Raw genomic sequence first — 19,485 nt, 5'->3', positions numbered from 1 at the left:
GGGTCGGCCATTGAGGACTGAGATGAGGAGGAATTTCTTCACTCCGAGGGTGGTGAATCTTTGGAATTCTCTGCCTCAGAGGGCTGTGGAGGCTGAGTCTCTGAATATATTCAAGGCTGAGATAGATAGATTCTTGGAGTCTAGGGGAATCAAGGGATATGGGGATCGGGCGGGAAAGTGGAGTTGAGGTCGATGATCAGCCGTGAACTCACTGAATGGCGGAACAGGCTCGAGGGGCCGTAGGGCCCACTCCTGCTCCTATTTCTTATGTTCTTAGAACGTCTATCAAACATTAACACTGAATTGGTGAAATGATTGCATTTTGCTTTTCTTGGAGGGTATCGGATTGAATAAAAAAATACATTTAGACCAGCAAGAAAGAAACAGCATTTCAGTTTCTGCTCGAGATAAATGGGAACACGTAAGATTCCATAACCAGCAATTGACGTTAATGCAAATGGATAATGGTTAGCGCTTTCTGGCTGATATAAGCGACTGTCCGTTTTAAACATGACCATTTTAAGTGGTGGGAGCTGTATTAGAGAGAGAGAGATTACATAGACAGTGATTATAGGGAGAGATTAGGGAGACTATCAACGCTCACCTGAAACACATCAAAGGTCACAACACCGTCCCGGTCTGTATCCAGCATTAAGAAGGATCCTGTAGCGAGAAAGTAGCTCGTTAACTGAAATTGCTCAAATTATAAACCCCAAGATTTAGGACCTAGTTGTCAGCAGACTGTGAGACACACACACACCTCCCCGTCTTTTTAGAAAGCAAGGAGCAAAGTGTTCCTGAGAATGGTTCTTGAGCAAACCCTCCACATGAAAGCCATAGCTCCCCATCAATGGGTAAATACACACAGGCCAGCAAGACCCAAGTCTATGCTGTGTTAGCTGACCTCAGGCAAGGTAGGGGATAAGAACGGGCTTCAGTGTTATTGGGCTGTGGAAAAAAAATACTTGCATTTCTGCAACGCCTTCCACGAACACCGACATCCCAAAGTACTATACAGCCAATGAAGCACTTGTTGAAGTATAGTCACTGGTGTAATGTAGGAAACGCCAATTTGCACACTGCAAGTTCCCACAAACAGCAATGTGATAATGGCCAGATCGTCTGTTTTAGTGAGGTTGGTTGAGGGATAAATATTGGCCCCAGGACACCGGGGAGAATTCTTCTTCCAATAGTGGCACGGGAGATTTTACATCCATCTGAGAGAGCAGATGGGGCCTCGGTTTAACGTCTCATCCAAAAGACGGCACCTCCGACAGTACAGCACTGGCGTGTCAGCCTAGATTTATGTGCTCGAGTCCCTGGAGTGGGACTTGTACCCACAACCTTCTGACTCAGAGGGAAGGGTGTTACCAACTGAGCCTCGGTGGAGGGGAATGAAATCAGCCGGGGTATCCCGCTCCTGAATTCCATCCATTGACTCATGCTGTGAACCGTGGAATTGAATTGGATTGGATTCTCAAATGGACCAGCCATACTCGCTATTCGGCTCACAGAATGGTACGTGGGCAAGGTACCAGAGGAGGCCGCATCACGGGAACAGTGGCCGGGGGGGCGGGGGGGAGAGAGAGTCAGAACTTGTGAAACACAACAATAAAGCAGTGCCGATGCGGGACTCACTATACATGCTCTCCAAACGGATTAGACAGCAGATAAAGTTATCGAAGGTGATGGCGAGGTCCGGCTCCGAGTATCGCGTGATGAGCAGATTGTGCATGTGGTTGTTTAGTTTAAACCCTGAGAGAGAGAGAGAGAGAGAGAAAACAATCAAATGAAACCGGTGAGACATGCACACACACACACACACACACAGTAAACACAAAACAGGATACCGAGTCAAGTGGGACCCTGCTGTTCCTCAACCAAATGTCCTGGTATGGAAGATGAAAGTTTGAATTCCTCGAGGCTGCAGTCCCGGCGTGGAGCCTCGGCGAGTAGGCCCGCAGGCCAATTGAGGTCAAGCTCCTGTCTGGCCGGGCCCTACATCTGGCCCGCAGCCTCATCGCGATCACTATGAAAACTAGCCTGTGCTCATTAAGAACGTCCAATTACATGGCACCTTATCATGTCTCCGAAAGGCATCCCAAAGCTTTCCACACAATTCCGCTTCATTAAACAATAAAAGGCGCAGTTCAGAGAAGGTTCACTCGGTTGATTCCGGGGATGAGAGGGTTGACGTATGAAGATAGGTTGAGTAGGTTGGGCCTCTACTCATTGGAATTCAGAAGAATGAGAGGTGATCTTATCGAAACGTGTAAGATTATGAGGGGGCTCGACAAGGTGGATGCAGAGAGGATGTTTCCACTGATGGGGGAGACTAGAACTAGGGGGCATGGTCTTAGAATAAGGGGCCACCCATTTAAAACTGAGATGAGGAGAAATTTTTTCTCTCTGAGGGTTGTAAATCTGTGGAATTCGCTGCCCCAGAGAGCTGTGGAACCCGGGACATTGAATAAATTTAAGACAGAGATAGACAGTTTCTTAACTGATAAGGGAATAAGGGGAGCGGGCGGGGAAGTGGACCTGAGTCCATGGTTGGATCAGCCATTATATGCATATAAACATTATGACTGTGTAAGACTTGCCACCAGAGGGCGTACCTGTTGGAGGTCCAAGGGTCACCTGCACATCTCATGCGAGTACAAAAGGCTGTCTGCCATGCTGCTTTGGCACTCTGGAGTTTTATTAAAGAGACTAAGATCACATCAGTTTAAGCATACAGTACTCAGTCTTGTGGAGTTATTCTAAACATAACAGCCATAAATGGCGGAGCAGGCTCGAGGGGCCATATGGCCTACTCCTGCTCCTATTTCTTATGTTAGGACGGTTCTGGGCTGAATTGCTAGATTTTGAACCCTGGATGCAACAGCCACCAGATATACAAGAAAGAATCTGCATTTATATAGCACCTTCTCACATCCCTCAGCGACGTCTCAAAGCACCTCACATACTACACATTGCTGTGAAGTGCAGTCACTGTTGTACAGCCATCTTGCACACAGCAAGATCCTGCAAGCAACAAATGAGGTGAACGATCTGTTTTATTTGGTGGTGTTGGTTGAGAGAGGAATGTTGGCCAGGACACCGGGAGAACGTCCTTGCTCTTCTAATCGTACTGCGGCATTTTTAACGTCCATTGAACAGGTAGATGTTAACATTTCAACAACAACTTGTATTTATATAGTGCCTTTAACGGAGTGAAACGTCCCACGGCGCTTCACAGGAGTATTAAGAGATCTTAAAAATTTGACACCGAGACACATAAGGAGAAATTAGGGCAGGTGACCAGCAGCTTGGTCAAAGTGGTAGGTTAAAAAGGAGTGTCTTGAAGGAGGAAAGAGAGGCGGAGAAGTCTAGGCAAGGATTTCCAGAGCTTGGGGCCCAGGCAACAGAAGGCACGGCCACCGATGGTGGAGCGATTATTGGAATTCAGAAGAATGAGAGGTGATCTTATCGAAATGTATAAGATTATGAGGGGGGCTTGACAAGATGGATGCAGAGAGAATGTTTCCACTGATGGGGGAGACTAGAACTAGGGGGCATAATCTTAGAATAAGGGACTGCCCATTTAAAACGGAGGAGGAATTTCTTCTTCAGAGGGTTGTAAATCTGTGGAATTCGCTGCCTCAGAGAGCTGTGGAAGCTGGGACATTGAATAAGTTTAAGACAGAGATAGACAGTTTCTTAACCGATAAGGGATTAAGGGGTTATGGGGAGCGGGCAGCCATGATCGTATTAAATGGCAGAGCAAGCTCGATGGGCTGTATGGCCTACTCCTGCTCTGATTTCTTATGTTCTTCTTATAATCAGGGATGCTTAAGAGGGCAGAATTAGAGGAGCACAGAAATGTCGGGGGGTTTTGTGGCTGGAAGTGATTCATCATCATCATCGGCAGTCCCTCGGAATCGAGGAAGACTTGCTTCCACTCTTAACATGAGTCCTCAGGCGGCTGAACAGTCCAATACAGGAACCACAGTCCCTGTCACAGGTAAGACAGATAGTCGTTGAGGGAAGGGGTGGGTGGGACTGGTTTGCCGCACGCTCCTTCCGCTGCCTGCGCTTGGTTTCTGCACGCACTCGGCGACGAGACTCGAGGTGCTCAGCACCCTCCCGGATGCTCTTCCTCCATTTAGGGCGGTCTTTGGCCAGGGACTCCCAGGTGTCGGTGGGGATGTTGCACTTTATCAGGGAGGCTTTGAGGGTGTCCCTTGTAACGTTTCCTCTGCCCGCCTTTGGCTCGTTTGCCGTGAAGGAGTTCCGAGTAGAGCGCTTGCTTTGGGAGTCTCGTATCAGGCATGCGGACAATGTGACCCTGCCCAGCGGAGCTGGTCGAGTGTGGTCAGTACTTCAATGCTGGCGACCATGCTACCACACGGGCTTGACAGATCTTGGGTCTTGGTCCAGTAGCAAGGGTTAACCAGGACGACTGGAGACCAGCTCTGCTGCACGGGCCTAGTGCGCGCACATATCGCACAGTGTGGGCTGGGCCCGTGCTGCCCCTGGGCCCCTCGCCTCTGCTGGGTCCCCGAACTCACGCCTCTCCTGGGCCCCGATCACGTCGCTCTGCAATCTCTCACCACTCCTTACCTCATCTTATGCTAGTAGCTCCAGTCAGACAGTCATGAGCCGAGTACAACTCCAGGGTTCCCCAGGACCTCTGTTGTATCCTAACAGATGTCTGCACTTTCAGAAAGGAGTTTGGAGAAGGTGATTTTAAAAAGGAGACTCAGTGAGTTACTGAATATGGTGTTACAGGCCTGCAGGCTATGGTAGTGTAGTGGTTATATTACTACTACAGGTAATTGCCCTGGACTAATATTCCAGAGAATGTAAGTTCAAATCCCACAGTATCAGTTTGAGAATTTGAGTAAAAACCCAACTGATGTTCACTGATGTCCCGTCAGGAAGGAAACCTGCTGTCCTTACCTGGTCTGGGCCTATAGGTGACTCCAGTCCTCCACCAAAGTGATTGACTCTAAACTAAGCGGTCTTGCAAGACGTTCAGTCGCATCAAACCGTTCGCAGTTCACGGCATTTATTGCCCGTCCCTAATTGCCCACCACCACCTTCTCAAGAATGAATGGAAAAAAATCAAGGCCTTCCTTCGAAAGGCAACCTGTAAAAGATCATGCTGCAACATTGACAGTGCGAATCTGTGTGCGGAGCAGTACCTGCAGACTCCAAGGCCAGTCTCATCTCGTAGGCATTCATCGTTCCAGATTTATCTAAATCGAACTGTCTGAAAACTCCCTGCGGAAAAATAGCCAAATCTCCGTTTATTATCAACGTTCCCCTCCGCGACCGATGGCTTAGTGGGCAAGTGCACCACTTGTGCGGGACTGGATTACAGGTTCGATCCCCAGGTCTGTGTTGATCACGTCAGCTCAGACCTGGGGATAAGGAAGGGGAAACTATCGCCCATTATTCCTACTCCTGTTCACCATCCACTAACCCCCCTACTGGAGAATGCACTGTGTAGATGCTGGGTGAAGACAGGCTGGGCTCACGTATGAAGAGGGGCCCTTTGGACGAGATACCAGAGGGCGCTTGGAGGAACTACAACCTGCATCTATGCAGTGCCGTTAACGTAGTAAAAGAAAGATTTGCATTTATATAGCGTCTTTTGCAACCTCAGGCTGTCCCAAAGCACTTTACAGCCAGTGAAGTACCTTTTGAAGTGTAGTCACTGTTGTAATGTGGGAAACGCGGCAGCCAATTTGCGCACAGCAAGCTCCCACAAACAGCAATGTGATCATGATCAGATCATCTGTTTTAGTGAGGTTGGTTGAGGGATAAATATTGGTCCCAGGACACCGGGGAGAACTTCCCCCTGCTCTTCTTCAAAATAGTGCCAGGACATCAGGGAGAACTTCTTCGAATAGTGGCCCTGTGATCTTTCTCGTCCCCCTGAGAGGGCAGATGGGGCCTCAGTTTAACGTCTCATCCAAAAGACAACTATCCCAAGATGTTATCAGACAGAAATTGGACACCGAGCCACATAAGGAGATATTAGGACAGGTGACCAAAAGCTTGGTCAAAGAAGTAGGTTTTAAGGAGAGTCTCAAAGGATGAAGAAGGGAGTTCCAGAGCTTAGGGCCCCAGCAGATGAAGGCACGGCCACCAATGGTGACTTGCACCCCAGCAAGAGTCAGCACCCTCAAGAGGGGAGGGGGGAATTTCGGGAAAAGTGCTGAAAATAAACTCTTACCAGCCACTTGCGTATCTTATTCCACAGCACGTTGAACTCCTTAAGACCGAGCTTTGCGTCTCCATCTCGCTGTTTACAGCAACAACATTTAAGGAAAACTGTAGGATTATTTGGATGTCCAATATGGACCAAATGATGCCACCTGCTCCCCAGTCCTTGCACTTCTGAATTGACAATGTGCAGTTTCTCAATCCCAGGCCTCACAACTGTACACATCCGACCTCCAGCTCCCACACCTGGAGGCCACTTCACCCACCCTCAGATGCTCGCTTGCATAGAATCAGAGAACAATACAGCATAGAAGGAGGCCATTCAGCCCATCGAATCTGCGCCAGCTCATTCGAAGAGCGTTCCAGTTAGTCTCACTTCCCTCCCCCCCCCCCCCCCCCACCCCGGCTCGTTCCCATATCCCTGCACTTTTTTCTCCAAGTATTTATCCAACTAACCCTTTTGAAGACGACTATTGAGTCTGCCTCCACCACCCTCTCAGGCAACGCATTCCAAATCCTAACCACTTGCTGCATAATATAGTTTTTCCTCATGTCGCCTTTTGCCAATCATCTTAAATCTGTGCCCTCTGGTTACCGACCCTTCAGCCATTGAAAACAGTTTCTCTTTATTTACATGTGTGACACTGAACCCAAGGGAATATCTATTGCAGACCCGCAACGTGTAACTTGTGTTACATGAGGCGTTCTTTATGAGGATACGTCCATGAGGTTGACCATGCAGCGACAGGACTCCATACTGAACCCATCTGTCTTCAGATCTTTGTCTAGAAACAAGACACAACAGAGCGGTTGGTTATGGGTGAGTGGCACCTGAACGTTGGCTCCGAAAGTGACTGCGGGCGACAGAAGTGGGCGTGATGCTTACGTTTGCCCACTACTCGGTTAAGAATTGTTTGAAGCTCCTTCACCGTGATCTGCATGTTCTGCGGAAAGACCCAAAAAAAATGTACATCTCATCATTTGGTTAGGGAGAGCTTTAGGCACCCTGAATATCCAGTCACCTTAATTGCTGATAAACCCAGGGAAATGGGTCTTTTTCACTGCGACAAGGAACAAGCATCAATATGGTGTGCGACCCCTCCCTATCTCTGTAAACTCCTCCATCCCCACAACCCTCCGAGATCTCTGCGCTCCTCCAATTCTGGCCTCTTGAGCATCCCCCGATTTCCATTGCTCCACTATTGGTGGCCGTGTCTTCAGCTGCCTGGACCCCAACCTCTGGAACTCCCTCCTAAACCTCTCCGCCTCTCTCTCTCTCTGCTCCTTTAAGACGCGCCTTAAAACCTCCCTCTTTGACCAAGCTTTTGGTCACCTGCCTTAATGTCTCTTTATGTGGCTTGGTGACAATTTTTGTCGATTACGCCCTTGGGATGCTTTACTATGTTAAAGGCGCTATATAAATGAAAATGGTTGCTGTTGTACACACCAGCAAGAGTCGACACTTCTAAACAAGAAGGGAGGAAATAAAATTCAGAATCCGACCGCTGCATCCAGCTGCAGACAGCACAGCTGATGCATGGGTCCTCACGGCAGTAGCAGTACCAGTACCAGCGGGCAACTGGGTCCCACAGCTGCTGCGAACCAGTCAGTGCTAACGCCTCTCTGTCACAATGGTGTGAGATTCCTCAGGAGAAGGACCTCTCTCAGAGAGGTAGGTTTGTTTCAAACCAGGCAGCTCACAGGGGGTCACAAACTCTGATCCACACGCTCGGACACACACACTCAGACTCACACCCACACGCTCAGAACCACACGCTCAGACCCACACGCTCAGAACCACACGCTCAGAACCACACGCTCAGACCCACACGCTCAGAACCACACGCTCAGACCCACACGCTCAGAACCACACACTCAGACCCACACCCACACGCTCAGACCCACACGCTCAGAACCACACGCTCAGACCCACACGCTCAGAACCACACGCTCAGAACCACACGCTCAGACCCACACGCTCAGAACCACACGCTCAGAACCACACGCTCAGACCCACACGCTCAGACCCACACGCTCAGAACCACACGCTCAGAACCACACGCTCAGAACCACACGCTCAGAACCACACGCTCAGACCCACACCCACACACCCACACCCCACACGCTCAGAACCACACGCTCAGAACCACACGCTCAGAACCACACGCTCAGACCCACACGCTCAGAATCACACGCTCAGAACCACACGCTCAGAACCACACGCTCAGACCCACACCCACACACCCACACCCCACACGCTCAGAACCACACGCTCAGAACCACACGCTCAGACCCACACCCACACACCCACACCCCACACGCTCAGAACCACACGCTCAGAACCACACGCTCAGACCCACACCCACACACCCACACCCCACACGCTCAGAACCACACGCTCAGACCCACAAGACCCACACGCTCAGACCCACACGCTCAGACCCACACCCACACACCCACACCCCACACGCTCAGACCCACACGCTCAGACCCACAAGACCCACACGCTCAGACCCACACCCACACACCCACACCCCACACGCTCAGAACCACACGCTCAGACCCACAAGACTCACACGCTCAGACCCACACACCCACACCCCACACGCTCAGAACCACACGCTCAGACCCACAAGACCCACACGCTCAGAACCACACGCTCAGACCCACAAGACCCACACGCTCAGACCCACACGCTCAGACCCACACGCTCAGACCCACACCCACACACCCACACCCCACACGCTCAGATCCACACGCTCAGACCCACACCCACACGCTCAGAACCACACGCTCAGAACCACACGCTCAGAACCACACGCTCAGACCCACACCCACACGCTCAGAACCACACGCTCAGAACCACACGCTCAGAACCACACGCTCAGAACCACACGCTCAGACCCACACGCTCAGACCCACACCCACACGCTCAGAACCACACGCTCAGACCCACACCCACACACTCAGACCCACACGCTCAGAACCACACGCTCAGACCCACACCCACACGCTCAGACCCACACGCTCAGAACCACACGCTCAGAACCACACGCTCAGAACCACACCCACACGCTCAGAACCACACGCTCAGACCCACACGCTCAGACCCACACCCACACGCTCAGACCCACACGCTCAGACCCACACGCTCAGACCCACACCCACACGCTCAGAACCACACGCTCAGACCCACACGCTCAGACCCACACGCTCAGACCCACACCCACACGCTCAGAACCACACGCTCAGACCCACACGCTCAGACCCACACCCACACGCTCAGACCCACACGCTCAGACCCACACCCACACGCTCAGACCCACACGCTCAGAACCACACGCTCAGACCCACACGCTCAGACCCACACGCTCAGACCCACACGCTCAGAACCACACGCTCAGACCCACACGCTCAGAACCACACGCTCAGAACCACACGCTCAGACCCACACCCACACGCTCAGACCCACACGCTCAGACCCACACCCACACGCTCAGACCCACACGCTCAGAACCACACGCTCAGACCCACACGCTCAGACCCACACGCTCAGACCCACACGCTCAGAACCACACGCTCAGACCCACACGCTCAGAACCACACGCTCAGAACCACACGCTCAGACCCACACGCTCAGACCCACACGCTCAGACCCACACGCTCAGAACCACACGCTCAGACCCACACGCTCAGACCCACACGCTCAGACCCACACCCACACGCTCAGAACCACACGCTCAGACCCACACGCTCAGACCCACACTCCACACGCTCAGACCCACACTCTCAGACCCACACGCTCAGATCCACACGCTCAGAACCACACGCTCAGAACCACACGCTCAGACCCACACGCTCAGACCCACACCCACACGCTCAGAACCACACGCTCAGAACCACACCCCACACGCTCAGACCCACACGCTCAGACCCACACGCTCAGACCCACACTCTCAGACCCACACTCTCAGACCCACACTCTCAGACCCACACTCTCAGACCCACACTCTCAGACCCACACGCTCAGACCCACACGCTCAGACCCACACTCTCAGACCCACACGCTCAGACCCACACGCTCAGACCCACACGCTCAGACCCACACGCTCAGACCCACACGCTCAGACCCACACTCTCAGACCCACACTCTCAGACCCACACTCTCAGACCCACACTCTCAGACCCACACTCTCAGACCCACACTCTCAGACCCATACTCTCAGACCCACACTCTCAGACCCACACTCTCAGACCCACACTCTCAGACCCACACGCTCAGACCCACACGCTCAGACCCACACTCTCAGACCCACACTCTCAGACCCACACGCTCAGACCCACACTCTCAGACCCACACTCTCAGACCCACACTCTCAGACCCACACTCTCAGACCCACACGCTCAGACCCACACTCTCAGACCCACACTCTCAGACCCACACTCTCAGACCCACACTCTCAGACCCACACTCTCAGACCCACACTCTCAGACCCACACTCTCAGACCCACACTCTCAGACCCACACTCTCAGACCCACACGCTCAGACCCACACGCTCAGACCCACACTCTCAGACCCACACGCTCAGACCCGCATGCTCACTGCTCCAGCCAGCTGCTTGAAGAGGCTCTTGAATTTTTCATCAATTTCATCTTCGGGTACATCCTCCTGAGGGAGATACAAGAAAGAAATATTAAACAATTACGCAATTTTTTCCTAAACCCACTCAGTAAAACACACACCTACATTGCCAACTCCCTCTCTCTCTCTAATCTATCCTGTACCTGCCCTGGGAGTGTTTGATGAGACAGTGTAGAGGGAGCTTTACTCTGTATCTAACCCCCTGTACCTGCCCTGGGAGTGTTTGATGGGACAGTGTAGAGGGAGCTTTACTCTGTATCTAATCCCGTGCTGTGCCTGCCCTGGGAGTGTTTGATGGGACAGTGTAGAAGGAGCTTTACTCTGTATCTAACCCCGTGCTGTACCTGCCCTGGGAGTGTTTGATGGGACAGTGTAGAGGGAGCTTTACTCTATATCTAACCCCGTGCTATACCTGCCCTGGGAGTGTTTGATGGGACAGTGTAGAGGGAGCTTTACTCTGTATCTAACCCCGTGCTGTACCTGCCCTGGGAGTGTTTGATGGGACAGTGTAGAGGGAGCTTTACTCTGTATCTAACCCCGTGCTGTACCTGCCCTGGGAGTGTTTGATGGGACAATGTAGACGGAGCTTTACTCTGTATCTAACCCCGTGCTGTACCTGCCCTGGGAGTGTTTGATGGGACAGTGTAGAGAGAGTGTTACTCTGTATCTAACCCGTGCTGTACCTGCCCTGGGAGTGTTTGATGGGACAATGTAGACGGAGCTTTACTCTGTATCTAACCCCGTGCTGTACCTGCCCTGGGAGTGTTTGATGGGACAGTGTAGAGGAAGCTTTACTCTGTATCTAATCCTGTGCTATACCTGCCCTGGGAGTGTTTGATGGGACAGTGTAGAGGGAGCTTTACTCTGTATCTAACCCCGTGCTGTTCCTGCCCTGGGAGTGTTTGATGGGACAGTGTAGAGGAAGCGTTACTCGGTATCTAACCCCGTGCTGTACCTGCCCTGGGAGTGTGTGATGGGACAGTGTAGAGGGAGCTTTACCCTGTATCTAACCCCGTGCTGTACCTGCCCTGGGAGTGTTTGATGGGACAGTGTAGAGGGAGCATTACTCGGTATCTAACCCTGTGCTATACCTGCCCTGGGAGTGTTTGATGGGACAGTGTAGAGGGAGCGTTACTCGGTATCTAACCCTGCCCTGGGAGTGTTTGATGGGACAGTGTAGAGGGAGCTTTACTCTGTATCTAACCCCCTGTACCTGCCCTGGGAGTGTGTGATGGGACAGTGTAGAGGGAGCGTTACTCGGTATCTAACCCTGCCCTGGGAGTGTTTGATGGGACAGTGTAGAGGGAGCTTTACTCTGTATCTAACCCCCTGTACTGACCTGGGAGTGTGTGATGGGACAGTGTAGAGGGAGCTTTACTCTGTATCTAACCCCGTGCTGTACCTGCCCTGGGAGTGTTTGATGGGACAGTGTAGAGGGAGCATTACTCGGTATCTAACCCTGTGCTGTACCTGCCCTGGGAGTGTTTGATGGGACAGTGTAGAGGGAGCTTTACTCTGTATCTAACCCCGTGCTGTACCTGCCCTGGGAGTGTTTGATGGGACAGTGTAGAGGGAGCTTTACTCTGTATCTAACCCCGTGCTGTACCTGCCCTGGGAGTGTTTGATGGGACAGTGTAGAGGGAGCTTTACTCTGTATCTAACCCCCTGTACCTGCCCTGGGAGTGTTTGATGGGACAGTGTAGAGGGAGCTTTACTCTGTATCTAACCCCGTGCTGTACCTGCCCTGGGAGTGTGTGATGGGACAATGTAGACGGAGCTTTACTCTGTATCTAACCCGTGCTGTACCTGCCCTGGGAGTGTTTGATGGGACAATGTAGAGGGAGCTTTACTCTGTATCTAACCCCGTGCTGTACCTGCCCTGGGAGTGTTTGATGGGACAGTGTAGAGGGAGCTTTACTCTGTATCTAACCCCGTGCTGTACCTGCCCTGGGAGTGTTTGATGGGACAGTGTAGAGGGAGCTTTACTCTGTATCTAACCCCCTGTACCTGCCCTGGGAGTGTTTGATGGGACAGTGTAGAGGGAGCTTTACTCTGTATCTAACCCCGTGCTGTACCTGCCCTGGGAGTGTGTGATGGGACAATGTAGACGGAGCTTTACTCTGTATCTAACCCGTGCTGTACCTGCCCTGGGAGTGTTTGATGGGACAATGTAGACGGAGCTTTACTCTGTATCTAACCCCGTGCTGTACCTGCCCTGGGAGTGTTTGATGGGACAGTGTAGAGGAAGCTTTACTCTGTATCTAATCCTGTGCTATACCTGCCCTGGGAGTGTTTGATGGGACAGTGTAGAGGGAGCTTTACTCTGTATCTAACCCCGTGCTGTTCCTGCCCTGGGAGTGTTTGATGGGACAGTGTAGAGGGAGCGTTACTCGGTATCTAACCCCGTGCTGTACCTGCCCTGGGAGTGTGTGATGGGACAGTGTAGAGGGAGCTTTACCCTGTATCTAACCCCGTGCTGTACCTGCCCTGGGAGTGTTTGATGGGACAGTGTAGAGGGAGCATTACTCGGTATCTAACCCTGTGCTATACCTGCCCTGGGAGTGTTTGATGGGACAGTGTAGAGGGAGCGTTACTCGGTATCTAACCCTGCCCTGGGAGTGTTTGATGGGACAGTGTAGAGGGAGCTTTACTCTGTATCTAACCCCCTGTACCTGCCCTGGGAGTGTGTGATGGGACAGTGTAGAGGGAGCGTTACTCGGTATCTAACCCTGCCCTGGGAGTGTTTGATGGGACAGTGTAGAGGGAGCTTTACTCTGTATCTAACCCCCTGTACTGACCTGGGAGTGTGTGATGGGACAGTGTAGAGGGAGCTTTACTCTGTATCTAACCCCGTGCTGTACCTGCCCTGGGAGTGTTTGATGGGACAGTGTAGAGGGAGCATTACTCGGTATCTAACCCTGTGCTGTACCTGCCCTGGGAGTGTTTGATGGGACAGTGTAGAGGGAGCTTTACTCTGTATCTAACCCCGTGCTGTACCTGCCCTGGGAGTGTTTGATGGGACAGTGTAGAGGGAGCTTTACTCTGTATCTAACCCCGTGCTGTACCTGCCCTGGGAGTGTTTGATGGGACAGTGTAGAGGGAGCTTTACTCTGTATCTAACCCCCTGTACCTGCCCTGGGAGTGTTTGATGGGACAGTGTAGAGGGAGCTTTACTCTGTATCTAACCCCGTGCTGTACCTGCCCTGGGAGTGTGTGATGGGACAGTGTAGAGGGAGCGTTACTCGGTATCTAACCCTGCCCTGGGAGTGTGTGATGGGACATGTAGAGGGAGCTTTACTCTGTATCTAACCCCCTGTACCTGCCCTGGGAGTGTGTGATGGGACAGTGTAGAGGGAGCGTTACTCGGTATCTAACCCTGTGCTGTAGGGTGCATGATGCTGACATTAGGTTTGGAAGTGCAGCATTCCCCTGACATCCTTCAGCCTCAGGATTGCAAACACCATACAATGGGAAGGAAGGGAGCGTGGGCAGTAATAGTCTGTTGACCCCAACAAACTCCACCTTTAAACCGCTGACATCTTACCTCCACGCCCAGGTCAGCGCTGATTTCGTCATCAAGTTCCCTGTAAAAGACGAGGTTGGAAACGGTCACTGCTCCCAGTCTGCGGATGGGAATACCGTCCGCAGGGTAACCAGTCCCCCTGCCAATCTCTGCCCTCCTGTCTCGAAGGCTATGGCTCCTGTGGCCCACATGGTGGCCATTTGCTCAGATAACCCACTTGTAATGCACTCGCTTCACGGGTTCTTTGCTTAAGAATTCATAGCAACACATTGCTGTTAAGAACTAGTTGGTTTCTTAGCAAAACTTCTAACAATCACACGACACATTACCGGTTCATCCACTTGGCTCACAACTGCATACTTCATCGTGGATCCCCCAAACCCAACTGGCTGGGGTTTTATTGAGTATTGTGAACATCACGTGACTAGCTAAGCCACTCATAATGCAACAGCTCCACAACTATTTAAAGTAAACTTTAAATCAAGTGCCCCCTTGTTAAAGAGGCACTAAAACCGACAAATAATCAAATGATACCTTTGAAAATCTATGGTCAAATTAAAATTTGGTTGCCGGGGGTGATGATGCACTCCAGCCCCTCCAGTGCCCACCTCTCGCGGAAGGCCGCGAACGTACCGGTGGACACCACGTGCTCCATCTCCAGGGACACCCTGGCTCGGATGTAACCGCGGAAGAGGAACAGCTCTACAAACCTGTGAGCCTAGTCACAGGTGCATATATTACACCATTGAAGGAGAGTAAAGCCAAATAACTGACCACCAGATGAACTCACCGGCGTGCAGTTACCTACGGCTCGAATTTGGGCACCAGCACATTGGGGAACTAGACGTGAAGCGGGTTACAACCACAAGCAGCAGAGCCCAGGAAACACAGGGAGCCTCCACGTGCGAAGGAGCGGCCTCTCTGTTATTGCTCTGTGCTGCCTGGAGGGGCAGTACTGAGGGATCGCCGCACTGTCGGAGGGGCAGTACTGAGGGATCGCCGCACTGTCGGAGGGGCAGTACTGAGGGAGCGCTGCACTGTCGGAGGGGCAGTACTGAGGGAGCGCTGCACTGTCGGAGGGGCAGTACTGAGGGAGCGCTGCACTGTCGGAGGGGCAGTACTGAGGGAGCGCTGCACTGTCGGAGGGGCAGGACTGAGGGAGCTCTGCGCTGTCGGAGGGGCAGTACTGAGGGAGCTCCGCGGAAGAGGAGTACTGCCCCTCCGACAGTGCGGCGCTCCCTCAGTACTGCCCTTCCGACAGTGCGGCGCTCCCTCAGTACTGCCCCTCCGACAGTGCGGCGCTCCCTCAGTACTGCCCCTCCGACAGTGCGGAGCTCCCTCAGTACTGCCCCTCCGACAGTGCGGAGCTCCCTCAGTACTGCCCCTCCAACAGTGCGGAGCTCCCTCAGTGCTGCCCCTCCGACAGCGCAGAGCTCCCTCAGTACTGCCCCTCCGACAGCGCAGAGCTCCCTCAGTACTGCCCCTCCGACAGCGCAGAGCTCCCTCAGTGCTGCACTGGGAGTGTCGGCCTGAATTATGAGCTCAAGTCTCGAACCCACAACCTTCTGATTCAGAGGCGACAGAGTGCAACCCACTGAGCCACGGATGAATCCGGCCCATTCCTCCTGCGTTCCCCACTCCAGAACTTCTGCGCTTAATCTGGCCCAGGTCACCCAGTCCGTTGCCAGGTTTTGACATCGGCCGCGAGTTCTCCTCCGGTGCTGAGCGAGTGCGGCACGGTCAGAGCTTTGGAGGAGTTGTTAAGCCTAGGCCCTCATCTGCCTCCTCCAAAGGGCGCTCGACAGCCCACAGCACTACTCAAAGAGCAGGGTGGTATCCTGGGTCCACTTCACCATCAGAAACTCATCTCACATCACGGGACAGTGCTTTGCACGTCCAATGGAAAATGGCTGCCCTTCAAAGCACGTCATTGTCGGTCATTGCCTTGACGAGGCAGGATGAGGCGCTGACGTATAAATGCAAGGATTTTCCTTTCACACTGGGTTGTCTCCTTTCAGGCCGTTACTTACTCAGAGTCGGCGTGCTTTTCCGAGAAGACCCGCAGGCAGAAGTTGGCCTCCTTGTTGGGCTCGAAGGTCGACGGGACGATGATGTATTCGCCGGGGGGCAGCTTGAAGCGACTGCTGACTTCCCTCAGGTTGATGAACAGCTCGGACCGGGCTCTCGAGCCGTGCGATAGGAAGAAATCGCGCTTCAAGTGGATCGCAGACTGTCCGACGCACTGCAACACAGCCAGAGCACCGAATAATACAACAACAACAACTTGTATTTGTATAGCGCCCTTAACAAAATAAAACGTCCCAAGGTGCTTCACAGCAGTGTTGCAAGACAAAACAAATAAATTTGACTCCGAGCCACATAAGAAGAAACGCAGGAGACCAAAAGCTGGGTCAGAGAGGTCGGTTTTAAGGGGCGTCTTAAAGGAGGAGAGAGAGCCGGAGGGGTTTAGGGAGGGAGTTCCAGAGCTCGGGGCCCAGGCAACAGAAGGCACGGCCACCGATGGTGGAGCGATTATAATCAGGGATGCTCAGGAGGGCAGAATTTGAGGAGCGCAGACATCTCGGGGAGATTGTGAGGCTGAAAGAGATTACAGAGATAGGGAGGGGCGAGAGCCACAGAGGGATTTGTAAACAAGGATGAGAATTTTGAAACCGAGGTGTTGCTTAACCGGGAGCCGATGTAGATCAGTGTTATATATGCAGACCATAGATATTCTCTCTGTGTAGTCACTGTATAGTTGTATAAGATGGAGACTTGTTACCTGATGTACTATCAATAAGGTTTACACTGTGTATATACTATGCCGGCACCACTAGAGGGTGCAACTGGTGGAGACCAGGGTTTCCTGCCCTGGTGGCAGGGGCTGTATAAAAGGGCAGCCACCATGTGCCTGCCTCACTCTGGAGCTACGACTAAAGGACCAAAGTCACTACAGTTTGGGTACAACACATTGCCTCGTGGAGTCATTCATAGGTACATTACAGACATAATAGTCAATATAGCAGGGGATTAACCAGAATGGAACCAGGACCAAGGGACTTCAGTTACCTGGAGAAGCTGGAGTTGTTCTCCTTGGAGCAGAGAAGGTTGCGAGGAGATTTAATAGGGGTTCGGATAGAGTAAATCAGGAGAAACGGTTTCCAGTGGCAGGAGGGTCGGTAACCAGAGGTCACAGATTGAAGATAATTGGAAAAGGAACCAACCAGAGGGGGAGAAATGGTTTATGCACAGCGAGTTGTGATCGGGAACGCGCTGCCTGAAGCAGATTCAATAGTAACTATCAAAACTGAATTGGAAAAATACTTGAAGGGGAATATTTGTAAGACTTTAGGGAAAGAGCAGGCAGATTGGAGAGCTCTTTCGAAGAACTAGCACAGGCACAATGGGATGAATGGCCTCCTTACATAAGAAATAGGAGCAGGAGTCGGCCACATGGCCCCTCGAGCCTGCTCCGCCATTTAATACGATCATGGCTGATCCGATCATGGACTCAGCTCCACTTCCCCACCCACTCCCCAGAACCCCTTATTCCCTTATCGGTTAAGAAGCTGTCTATCTCTTGTCTTAAATATATTCAATGTCCCAGCTTCCACAGCTCTCTGAGGCAGCGAATTCCACAGATTTACAACCCTCTGAGAGAAGAAATTCCTCCTCATCTCAGTTTTAAATGGGCGGCCCCTTATTCTAAGATCGTGCCCCCTAGTTCTAGTCTCCTCCATCAGTGGAAACATCCTCTCTGCATCCACCTTGTCAAGCCCCCTCATAATCTTATACATTTCAATAAGATCACCCCTCATTCTTCTGAATTCCAATAAGTACCGAGTGAACCTTCTCTGAACTGCCTCCAAAGAAAGTATATCCTTTCGTAAATATGGAAACCAAAACTGCACACAGTACTCCAGGTGTGGCCTCACCAGTACTCCAGGTGTGGCCTCACCAATACCCTGTATAACTGGAGCAAGACTTCCCTGCTTTTGTACTCCATCCCCTTTACAATAAAGGCCAAGATACCATTGACCTTCCTGATCACTTGCTGTACCTGCATACTAACCTTTTGTGTTTCATGCACAAGTACCCCCAGGTCCCGCTGTACTGTAGCATTTTGCAATTTCTGTGCTGTACGATTCAGTCACTAACACCCACCATACTCCGCACCTCGGGTTCACTGGCGGTCGATAAGTCCAAGCCGTACACACCAGGGAGGTCTTGGCCTCCAGTGCTGGCCTCGTTCAAGGTTCCTAAACTTCATGGGGACACCTCCAAACCAGCGGGAGGGAATGAAATTAGCAGGGAGGCTCCCACTTCTCACTGCTATCCAGTGGGTTCTTTCTTTGCTGGAAAAGCGTGCACCAATGGAGATTGGGTGAGGAAAGGATCGGGTTCAGTTGTGATGCCCCCCATGCCCCAATAGCTGGCCATTATTGGCCCAGACGTGCAGGAGAGCCACTTGGGAAGAGTGCCTGTGGAATCAGACCCCGCAAGAATCAGGAGACGTGGAGGAGAAATTACATATAAAAGCATCTATAATATATACTTTTAAAATCTTACGCCTGTACTCGTGAGACTCTGATCTACCAAACCCAGCTGTCCGTGGATTCCGTTATCATGTCCACATTTATCATTGAAATTTCCTATGTAAGCGTGTCATGTTGCAATTACACCCTCCAGCCTGTGGCGGTGCTATAGCGCTTCATTTTGCTTCTCCTAGTTCCTTAGCCTTTCCTCTAACCCAGTCCGACTCCACCCACATTCCTGTCAGTTTCGCTGCTTAACTAAATGATCCGATAAAAATATAACTAGCGTACAAAGTAAGGACAGAGCGTCTGTTTGTAAAATGGGGGATGAATCATGCCTGTTCGGCCTGGTCCGATTACCGCTTGCCCTTTGACCTTGTTGCACCTGACTATTCTTCTGCTTTTAGGCAGCCCCCTGCAGCCGAGGATGACGTGCTTCCCCACTAACATGAGTTCTAAGGTGACTGAGGAGACCAATGAGGGCCAGGTCCCGACTTCATTTTAAAGGGTGGGAGACGCCTGTGGGTGGGTTTTTTTTAACGCGGGGTGACCGTTGCACACCAGCCAC

At 52.0% G+C, this 19,485-nt stretch overlaps 1 protein-coding gene across 1 annotated transcript in view; it reads right to left on the bottom strand.

Moving 5' to 3' along the window:
* The window catches only part of LOC139239474 (calpain-1 catalytic subunit-like), a 64,496-nt gene that overhangs the window by 6,377 nt on the left and 38,634 nt on the right, over window positions 1-19,485 (bottom strand). The window contains exons 12-20 of the mRNA XM_070868252.1: window positions 16,413-16,624; window positions 14,404-14,443; window positions 10,821-10,886; window positions 7,103-7,160; window positions 6,937-7,001; window positions 6,227-6,295; window positions 5,190-5,268; window positions 1,639-1,755; window positions 605-663 (exon numbers count right to left, since the gene is read on the bottom strand). Of these exons, the coding sequence (XP_070724353.1) occupies window positions 605-663; window positions 1,639-1,755; window positions 5,190-5,268; window positions 6,227-6,295; window positions 6,937-7,001; window positions 7,103-7,160; window positions 10,821-10,886; window positions 14,404-14,443; window positions 16,413-16,624 (765 nt within the window). The remainder of the gene's footprint in view (window positions 1-604; window positions 664-1,638; window positions 1,756-5,189; window positions 5,269-6,226; window positions 6,296-6,936; window positions 7,002-7,102; window positions 7,161-10,820; window positions 10,887-14,403; window positions 14,444-16,412; window positions 16,625-19,485) is intronic.

Source organism: Pristiophorus japonicus, chromosome 27 (assembly GCF_044704955.1).
Source record: "Pristiophorus japonicus isolate sPriJap1 chromosome 27, sPriJap1.hap1, whole genome shotgun sequence".
Classification (NCBI taxonomy): Eukaryota; Metazoa; Chordata; class Chondrichthyes; family Pristiophoridae; genus Pristiophorus; species Pristiophorus japonicus.
This window is presented reverse-complemented; position numbering and strand designations above follow the sequence as displayed.